Source organism: Citrus clementina, unplaced genomic scaffold, assembly GCF_000493195.1.
Source record: "Citrus clementina cultivar Clemenules unplaced genomic scaffold, Citrus_clementina_v1.0 scaffold_10, whole genome shotgun sequence".
NCBI lineage: Eukaryota > Viridiplantae > Streptophyta > Magnoliopsida > Sapindales > Rutaceae > Citrus > Citrus x clementina.
In genome coordinates, this window is record NW_006263302.1 from 235,297 (window position 1) to 246,664 (window position 11,368).

At 29.8% G+C, this 11,368-nt stretch overlaps 1 protein-coding gene across 1 annotated transcript; it reads left to right on the top strand.

Annotated features, from left to right (window-relative positions):
* The first annotated feature begins 8,470 nt into the window (after positions 1-8,470).
* Positions 8,471-11,031, top strand: LOC18053651. The gene is made up of 4 exons (XM_006449977.2): positions 8,471-8,605; positions 9,440-9,631; positions 9,899-9,999; positions 10,371-11,031. The coding sequence occupies exons 2-4, from the start codon at positions 9,534-9,536 to the stop codon at positions 10,823-10,825; spliced, it is 654 nt and encodes a 217-aa protein (XP_006450040.1). The 5' UTR covers positions 8,471-8,605; positions 9,440-9,533; the 3' UTR covers positions 10,826-11,031.
* Positions 11,032-11,368: the final 337 nt, after the last annotated feature.

Below are 11,368 nucleotides of genomic sequence, written 5' to 3' on the forward strand. Positions count from 1 at the left end.
GGCTGTCTTCATTTTTTTTAATACAGATGTGCGGTTTAATAGTGTGTCTGCACTCACTCCATTAAATCGCACGGTTTAACAATGTGTCTATTTAAAAAAAGAAAACGACATCCGTAATAGAGAAAGACTATTTGATAGATTATTTTGATTTCTTAATTAATTATATACAGGTGAGAATTTATGGGAAAATTTGTGGATCATTATCAATATATGGAAAGAAGTATACAAGAGCGATGGCCAACATGTGCAATGCTGGAATCAATGAGAAGCAGATGACTTTGGCATCCAATCAAGCTTGTTTGAAATAAAATAAGTAAAATGATTATTTGAATAAGTTCTTGAAATCAAATACGTCTTTGAATATTTGAAGAATATACCTAAAGCTTTTAATTTCTCTGTTTAAAAATATATTTTCTTTCTTTTAATTTCTTTCTTTGAGGAAAAAAATGTGATTTGATTTTCTTTTTATACGGTTCAATTGATATTGTAGCTAGTTGTTATCAGGCCTAAAAACTTCAGTAGTTGGATGAAAATAACCCAAAAAGAAAAATAAATGATAACAAAATAAGAATAAAGAATAAATCCTTTAATTTGAATTTTTTTTTTCCCGATAAGATCATTCTTTTAACCAGATCCAAAGAAATGCTTTATACTTTTTTTGCATGACACTTGAGAAAAGAAAAAAACACATTAGAAGAAAAATAAGGAATTTTGATATTTCAAGACAACAGCTATAAGATAAGAAAACCAAAGCAAATATGGAAACAAATACAATAAAAAAAAAAGGCATTAAACATTCTTTATCCATCCTTCAATTATCGCCTCAATATTAACAAATCATTTAATTGTGCTATTGAGGCTTTGGGACATTGTAATCAAAGACTGAGAAAGCTATCTTTTTTTTTCCCTATAAAAAGTTTTATTTTCTTAGTCACTATGATGCGTAATTAAAAAAATTATCAAAATCACCACCTAAAGCAACTTATAAATACAAAAATAGTGCTAAACATCTCAAATTTTTTATTTTAAAAAATTATGTCAGATCATGTGACATTCACTAACTAATTGGAGAGATAATATAATTAATTTATCTAGATTTAGTAAAAAATTATCAATTATTTAATTAATGAAATTTAAAATAAAAAAATTGAGATGTCTAATCATTACTCTAAATATAATAGACACCAAAATAATAAAAAATTAAAGTTTAAGAGTTCAAAATATTTTATTTATAGTCTCATGAATAGAACAACATAATTGCAAACGGCACATTTTCTCACTTACGTTTCTTTGTTGGCACACGTAATTATAAAAAATTTAGAACAGTAGTACCGAATGAGCTTGAATTAATTAATTGTATTGTGTGTAATGCATTGACGTATGCTCAACTAAGATTTGGAAATTGTTTAAAAAAAATGAAATCATGGATATATTTTCAGATAATCCATAAGTATTTGAAAAAAAAAAAAAGTTTTTAACACCCTATTATATCCTGATAAATATCTCTTCTACTAAACTTGACAAACACTAATATAACAAACCCCAATTATTTTCTCCTGTATTCTTTTGCGCTCTCATAGGTGTCATTTTATTTTTTTGAGTCTTTTGTTGCTAAATTTTTAGATTCGTGATCAATTCATTTTCATGATTTTTTTTTCAGTCTATGATCTTCATCTATACAAATTTAAAATACTCCCTTTTGTTTTCTTCATTTTTTCAGATTAATTATTTTTAATTTTGGGAAACTAATGTTTTTAAGTTTTGTAAAGAAAGAAAGTTTGGAGAGAAGAACAAAGATAACAATACTTCAAAAGAAATTATCACTTATAGAATTGTTTGTGTGAAAGGTATGGTAAGAAGACTATTAAAAAAAAATTAAGAGTGAGAAAATTGATAGAAATAAAAGAAAATTTGGAAATCAAAGCACACACAAATTAAGGATGATAATTTAGAAGAAATGATCTTTTTGATATTAAATGGATCATAATTGAGAGGGGGTTTTAAAAGAATAATGGAAAGGTGTTAAAAGCCTCTCACTTTTGAATTTTTGTGCCTTTCCATTGTTTGGTTGACTATGAAATGGGGGAATTTATTAATTTCCTTTGAAATAAAGGAAATTAATAAATTCCATCCAATCAAGGGATCTGAATTATTCACCGAAGAGTGAAATAGGGGCGGAGCTATTTGTGGGTGATGAGCATAATTTATATACATATTTTACCCTTAATAATATAATTGCTAGTTATATTTATTTGTTATTTTTAATTAATTGAATTGTTTTATTGAATAGGGAATTAATTGGAGATTGTTGATAAAAAGGGCATGAAAACACTTCAAATTGAGAAGGAATAAAGATTAAATTGGAAGACAAAAATGCAACCAAGAATTAATGGAAGTCAAGAAGACCAAAATTGGAAGTCAATTTCTTCAAAGGATGAACGGTGGGCATGCATTTGGAAAGCAAAGATTTGGCAATTTGGAATGCATGTGCTGGGCATTAAAAGAAGAAATCATTAATTGGCCTTTTGCTTTTGTGGTCAAACGTGTGCTTTGCTTTCAAAGTTTAGTAAGGAAATAATTTTAAAAGGCCTTGGTGAGTGGGCTTTATAAGTCGGTGGAGAATAATTAATGCAATTAGAATCCAATAAGGATTAAGCAAGTCAGTAACATTATATAAAGGCAAGAGGGCCACGAGAGGAGAGAAAACTGGAGACGCAAGGATTCAAGACAGAGAAGAAAATCTGCAGCAATTCGGCTTTCCCATGGCTGAATTTATTTATTTTGTTGCTCCCAATTCAAGTATGTCTAACTAATTTTCTTATACTGAAGTTAAGGATGAAACCCTATTCAATGAAATAATTATCTTTTTATTTAATTAATTCCCTATATATGTTCTTTGATGATTATGGTTTTTATTTCACATGATTAATTAGATGTTAATAAAATCTTTTCATCAATTCTGTCATGCATTATTGATTGTTAGGATTAATATTCAATTAAATCTATGCTTGGATTTATAAAGTTTATACATGATTATCTTTGATTCTATGTCTTTCATTAAATTGTTTACATAGAGTGCTTAGGAAAACTTTGACTCTTTGTTATTCAATATGTTTACATGAGATTCTTAGATGTCATATTATTAAGCAGAAAAAGAACCTACATTAGATTTAATTACTTGGGCTTAATTGTTATATCCATGAGATGACATAAATTGATTTCGAGTTGTCACTCTAAAATTGGGGATTAATTAATAATTAGATAATTACTAGTTGAATAGTGGTGGATTCTGAAACCTTGGTAATTCTTATCTTATTGAATTCTCCTTTATTTTAATTGCTTCCTTAGTTTAATTGGTTTAATTTTCTTAAAAACTCAATTTGCTCAACTAGGTTAGAATTAATATTAATTTTAGATTTAAATTAGACTTTTTAATTTATAACAATCCCTGTGGGATCGACCTCGTTACCACTATTCTATTTCTAGATTCGTGCGCTTGCGAGTATATTAAAATTTTCACAACAGTGGGCTGGGGCTGTAGCCTGTCTAAAATTTTGATAAGAGTTCTGCTATTTACTTCGGGTCAAACCCCGAAAGTAATTGAAACGACGTCATTTCCTTTTTTTTCGTTTTTGTTCTCCATAAAACGACGCCGTTTGGTTTAATTAGCATCAGCCCCAATTGTTCTCTCTTCATCTTCATTTCATAACCGATCCCAAGCACTGCAAAACCCTTTCATATTGAGATTCTTCACCACTTTGACTCTTCTTGAATAATTCCAAAAGGGAAAAAAAGAAAAAAAAAAGGGTCATGTCACATTAGAGAGCAACTTTGTGCTATACATTCTTCAAGTCGAGCTGAGGAAACTGAAGTTCAAAGTTATCAGGACAAATTTTGATCCATATACATTTATTCACATACATGAATTATTACCAGCAACGTGTCATTGGATTTTCACATGCACACATGCATCTTCTTCTTTGCAAAATGAAAAGCACTTCATTTCTCTCAGCAAAAGCACTTCTTAGTTCGTTCTCATATGCTTAGATTACAAGTTTAATTACTAAAATTTCAGGCTATTGTGAGACGAAGAGAAAATGAAGAGAAAGAGAGCAATTTGGAGTTGTTATTGATTTTGTTTTAACCAAGCTGAAACGAAGGGGAAGAGAAACAGAGAAATAGAAGGAGGGGCTGTGAGCCAGAGAGAGAAAGCAATTTGTTGAGACGAAGAGAACGAAGTGAAGGAGTGGGGTTGTTGTTGATTTTTTTTTCCTTAAAACGACGTCGTTTTAGGGAGAATGAAATGAAAAAAAAAAAAGAATTAAAACGACGTCGTTTATTATTTTCGGGGTTTCAAAATTTACAAAATTGTCATTGCTTTACACTTTTATTTACAACTTCACCATTCTATTAATTTACCACTTTGTCATTCTTATAAATAAATAAAATGAGCATTTACTTTATTCTTGGAGAACGCGCTCTCTTTGTTTTTTGGCTCCTTCGTGCTGACATGCTCTGCTTCTTCAGTTATTCGTCTTCTCTTGGTAGGAATATATAACATATTTATTTTTTATTTGATCATTTACAATATATTTATAAATTGTAAGATAGTAAAGACTAAAAATCATTTTCTTTAGTTAGTTTATGTTCTAATTTTATTATGTAAGATTAAATTATTGTTAGGTCAAACCATTGAATTCTAGCAATTAAAATTTTAAATTTATTATTGATAAATCATAGATTAGAGATAATTATTTTAGTGAAAAATAAGAAGAAATGCAAGAGCTCATCAAGACACCACTTTAAAATAAGATAGAGAAATTTATATAAGAGTGTACGATTATCTATGTTGAAAGAAAATTTCTAGACATTGTCGATTCAAATTCAATAATAGATGAATTTAATTCTTGAAAGTTTAGAAAGACACAACTGAAATATTATTTAATTATAATTGAATTGGTTCTTAAAATTGATGTATTTTCTTATGTATTAATGAAATTTTCATTAAAAATTATATTTTTAATTGCGATAATATTTGGACTTGGAAAAAATTTAACACACCCAAAAAATGTTACTTTACTTCGCCCGTGAAATGAGGAATCCAAATTCCAAATTCACTAGAAATCTAAACTTCCAAATTTACCCCTTTTATATTTTACTATTAATTAGTTTATTGTTATTAAAGCAATTTTAATTACACTTAAATGTAATTTTTTTAATTTAAAAAATAAAAAATAATTGAGTAGGGGAAAAAGTATATTTTATAACTAATTGTAGGAATAAAAATGTCATTTTGTAACTATTATAGGGGCAAAAATATTATTTTATAATTAATTCTAAGGGTAAAAATTTCATTTTGTAATTAATTTACTATTCCCATTGAAGTTAACAACAAAGTTAACGAATGATTACCCGCTTGATTATTTTTTTAAAAACGTATCATTTTTAAAAAATTTGTCAGAACATGTGTCACCCAAAGGTAATTAACTCTTATTTTTTAAATTCTTAGGTGTTTACCATTTGATTTAATCACGTAACATATACCTATGGCGAAAAAACATATCTCATCCTTCTATCAACAAACAATAACGTCTAAATCTTCCAGCTTGTTTTTGGGGTCTGAGGCATTTTCGTCTTTCATTAGTCAAATGGACGGTAAAGCTGATGACAGGAGTGGTATGTAATAATACAGCAAACTCACCATCTAAATATAAATACGTGAAACTTCAGGGGAAGCTATCTAAACTTTACCCTACTAGAAAATGGGCCCAATCCCCGTTAGCAGGCCCCATTGAAAGAGTGCGGCAAAGCAACCTGGGTAAAAGTACATTTTAAAAATAAACATGAAAAAAAATAAGATGTTCCTATCTTACATGCATGTAAGATATATTTCTTTACATAAATAGTGTATGTGGACGAAAGATTTAGAAAGAAAGAACCATTGACACCGAATTTATTATAAATAAAATTAATTATTTGTTTATGACCTGATTGAAGGTTGATATAAATCTTGTATTTTATGACTTTATAGCGATTTTTTAGAATTTCAAAGTTCAAACCCATAAAAAATGATAAGTAAAGTGAGACTGAGAATTCATTTGGCTTGGCAATGGTGATGGTAAAATGAATTTTTCCTCGGTTTATTGACTATTCTTAATGAGTCGTGATCTAATAATCAATTCTTTTGTCCTTTCTCTTATATTTCCACATATGAATAATCATGGTTTGACTAAAGAATTTTTTTTTTCCTCTATGGACCATTCGCAGACAGTCATGGCTTAACGAAAAAATTTCTCTCTCGTTTTTCCTTTATTGACTATCCTTAATCTGTCATAATCTAGCTAATAATTTTGTTATCTGTCCACTATTATTGATCAATCGTGAATTCCTCCATTTTATTGGTTCCTTAAAATCTTGAATTTTTTATTATTACGACTTATCTCGTTATAAAAAATGAAAGAACGAGGAAGAGAAAATGGAGATATGAATCAAGTAAAATTATAAAAGATTCTATTTTATCTAATTAAACTATGCTAATATAAAAATAAAGCTTAAAATAAAGCTTACTCTATTTATATTATTAAATAAAATCATTTGTCAAACAATATTTGGCATCAAAGAGCAACTTGGTCGAAATAAAATATTTGGTTGACGTTCGTTTCTTCCACATAAAAAATATTATGTGCACCCAACTAACATTTTTTTCATAAAGATTCATTTGATGATCATCATATATCATCGTCTCATTTGAAAGAAATATTTTTACACAAAATTTAGAATATGGTAATGCTATAATGACTTTAAAAAAAAAATTCAAGGGTTTATTTGCCCTCGTAAGATCAAACTACATGTACACGCATATATTTTAAAAAAAAAAAGCTACAAGTACATGTTGCAACAATTTGTGAACAACTAAAGTAACCTAAACCATAAACACTAACCAAAGTATTTTCCAAGCATTGAGTTACTTTAAAACAATCTCTCGTTATTATTATTATTATTATTTTAAATCTATATACAACATTACCATAGTAATGCATTTTAAGAAAGTTTTATGGAGTACACAATCCCAGATTTTATCAATTAAATACCCTTTGAGACAATTGTTGGCAGGTTCAAAAATAATTTTTATTAGGAAGTTTAAAATTAATTTCGATGTTTGATAATTTATTTTAAAAGAGTAAATTTTGAATTACTCCTTTCGTGAAATGATAATTTTTAAAATATGATTTAAATTGTTGTAAACTTGAATTTATTTCTTTTTTATTCAAAAGATTAGGCAAAAATGAGGGTGGGTCGATATTTTTTTTTTATCTTCTTACAAAAATATGGGATAAATTGATTTTTATGATACTTTAAAGATATTTTAAAAGTTGTCATTTCACAAGAAGGTAATCTGAAATTAATCTTTTTTTTTCGAAATAGTATTGGCAAAACCAATTCCTACAGCACATTCTGATTATGTTAAGAAAGTTTCATTTAACATTTTGCCTATTTTAGTTATTTACATTATCATAGTAATTTAACATTAAATTTTCTAAACACAAAATTGGTACCGACAACAGTAAAATTGTTTTCTTTATATTTTTAGCAATTTAAGAATAAATGCCTGAGTCCATATTAACCATATAAACATGTTCAATAATCACGATTATCAAAGAATTTAAAGATTAATATAGAATTTATAAAACGAGAATCAGGCCTCAAAACAGGAATATTCGGTCCGGTTTGAATCCGGTCCGGATGCCGTAACATAAATCTCGGTTGCTAATTTTATGTTTACATGTCAAATTATGACCTGGCAGTCTGCAACAATCCTATTGGTCTGCTGACATGTCAATTTTACTCGAACAAATATCCAAAAAAATTAAAAATAAAAAATAAAAGGAAAGTGAGAAAAAAGGAAAAATAATAAATCTCGCTCATGAAGTCTAATTTGCTTCTCACTTAAAAGTCCTGCAAATAATAATAATAATAATAATAATAATAAGAATCTTGACAGAAGATTGTGTGTGTGACACAGAGAGCTGTTAAAGATCGAACAAGTTTCGAGCATTTTTGCGTTTTTACAGAACTCCATTGCATTGGTAATCTTCTACTTTTTCTCTGTTCATTATTCTGTGTTAATTTGTGAATCTGCTTATAGATCGAACAATTTTGTGATATTTTTATAACTCAATTGTGTGTAAATGCATTTGGATTAGGGTTTCGACGTTTAGATCTTGCGTTTCGTTATGTTCTGTTTGGTTGCCGTTAAAATGTTGCAAATGAAGGCTCGTTACAGTTGTTAATTTCTCAATGTTTCTTATCTTGTTCATTTGGTGCAATTAAAATGGTTTGATTTATTGGCATTTGGTTTTCGTTTGAAATTTATTTTTTCAGGATAAGTGATGGTGATAATATTTGCAAATCCTTGAATTCTTTTTAGAGTTTCATTTGAAGTTGAAGGGGGGGGGGGGGGGGAGTTGGCCCTGAAACGGCAGGGGTAGTGAATTTATCAAACACAATGATGATGGATGATGATATGGAGAATGGTGGTTTGGGGCCTTACCAAGATCGGCCGAGGACGTTCCCCAACATGCGTAGTAAACCTTATGTTCCTATGGTAAGTAGGCAGCAGTATAGCATTTACATATTTGTCAAGTCTTGTAGAAATTTCTTTCATTGGATCATCTATTGTTGCCATCAATCATGCCCAGAATAGCTATAGGAACTGTCTATGGGATACTCCACCCTTTAAGAATAGCCAAACAGGGAGAGATGGTTAATTGTGAAAATTTTATAAAATTTGAATTGAAGATCTAGTGTACTGTTTTAATTGAATAAAAAGATAAACACTTCATTAAACATGGTATCATCCTCAACTCTAGTACAAGAAAATTAGAGAGACATAATTACCTTAACTCTTGTACCCGAAAAATAGAAAGACATAATTAAATTTAGAGTAATAGAACAAAAAAAAAAGCCATTGAAAGCTTTCTCACTAATTTTTTTTTAATCATGTATAAGTTTAGACCCTAACCCAAATAAATTTGGAGCCCAAGTTGATGGGCTTTCATTTTCACTGTTTTTCGTAGTTTCTTGCCCATAAATAATAACCGTCTCTATGCATCTGTTCGTTTCTCTGTGGAATGTGCATTTCTAACTCAAGACTTCAGAAACGCTTTTCCCTTCGCTTCTATGATCAGATTTCTGGTTAGTAAATAAATTAAATACATTTCTTCCTCTTTTTCCCTATCTATTTTCATAAATTTAGTGATGGGTTCCCCTTCATTTTATTTATGGTGCTCATAATTATATGCCATTTTGCGTTTTCAATCCTTTGTTGGTTGCCCTTTTAGTATATTACATGCAATTTCAATGGCTATGGTTTTCTTAAATTATTATTACTGTTATTTTTATATATATATTTATTTATGTTGTTGTTGTTGTTGTGTAGCTTCAGATGGTCTAATTGAAATTACGAATGTGGATTAGTGTCAAAATGGGAAGTGTTTGTAAAGTAGTATAATAGCAATAATATAGCAAAAGCAATGGGGACTGTGATTAGTAAAGCTGCTAGTGGTATAGGCAGTGTTCTTGGCACTGCTTTCGTGGCTCCATTTAAGAGCATCTTCAATGGATCTTGTGAGTAAGTAATTCTAATTCGTCATCTCTCATAACGCTTCTCTTTATTCGCATAAATCTTTACAACATTAATTATGTATGTAATTGCTTTAGTTGCTTAATTATACCATAATAATGAAAGGGAGTATCTTGCAAGTTATAATCTATTTGATTATTGCCAATGTAATGATCTATATGTGTTCATTTGAAAGAGGTCGTATCAATTGCTTTATGCATACATGCGCGCGCATTTATTGAATGGTGGTTTGATTCGATTTGCTTGGCTATGCAGGGATGTTTGTCCAGGACCATGGGACATAATTTGTTTCATCGAGCACTTATGTGTCACCAATCTGGTGAAACTGCTAATGATTTTGGGGCTGTGCTACATAAGTAATCTCAGCTCTCATACTTAACAATTCACCTTCCCATTTAAGTTTAATTTCTTTTCGAATTCTTCTATTTTCATTTTGACGGTTGATTGAATGAACAAATTGATGAAATAAACAAAAATAAGACAAATTAATAATTCAGAAAATATTTGGGTTTCATAAAGAATGTAACAGAACTCTCTCCCGAATTTGTATATTTCGGAATGGCATCGTTGAGCACAAATCATGATAATGCTGTTTGTTTCAATCTTTGCTTATAAATGATCTTAAGCTAAATATGGTAAATTTTTGTTTCTTTTTGTTATATTTAAGTAGAACCAGAATTAACTGCTGGGTTTTTGTCATTTATTATATCATTTTTCATATTTTCAGTTTTGTTGTTCTGCTACCTATTGTTCAAAGTGGGGATCTGCCAATGCATTGTAAGAAGCCTTTGTAAGATGTGCTGGGCTGCTTGTGAAACATACTGGTATGCTTTGGAAGACATCACATGTTTCTTGTGGCACAAGCTATTGAACACCAAACGTAGAAACAAGCGCCGACGCATTAGAGATGCTGAATGGGGGTATAGCTCAAGCAGTGATGGAAATGATTTTTCAGGTTATCATCGCCATTTAAGTTCGAGAAGAAAACGATACACGGAGAGAAACGACTGGTATGGGCATGACAGTCATTGCGGCAGTCGGCACCATCACGTAAAGCTCAAGACAAGACAAGCGTCATTTCATTTAAGAGGAGGGTCAAGAAGACTAAGGAATTCAAGGCGGCTCCATTCAATGAAAGTGAGAAATCCTCGAAGAATTTCGAAAAGGCAGCGGCTAAAATGAACAGAATGTAAGGGATCTCTTGAATCTCTTCGTAGACAATATATAGGATGTATATGGTTTAATTGGAGTGTATGAGTGCCAAAATTCAACACTTGTCTGCACGTTTGCATGCATCTAAAATGTTAGTATTGAACATATTGGCAGAAATGTGAAGCCCTATTGAAGTTATTCTCAAATTTGTAAAGCCCGTTTAAATATAGGTTCTTGAAGAGCCGGCCTATGTGAAAATTAAATTAAGTCTTTACAACGCACATTATCATACGCAAATAATAGATATTTACCGAACCACAAAAGGGGGGTATATGTCAACTATCTAAAAGAATTAAATCAGTATGTATTTTTCCAAACGTCAGTGTGATATATGTCAGTCATTACCTCTACGGACTATTTTCGGTTCCTCACAAGCACTTCTTGACAAAAGCATTACCTCCAAGGAAGCATAGATTTTGCTTCGTCTAGGCTTATATTTCATGCAACGCTTGAAACTTTAATTACTTAAGTGCTTTATGCGAAATGCATTTTGGCATCTCTTCAAAAATTAAT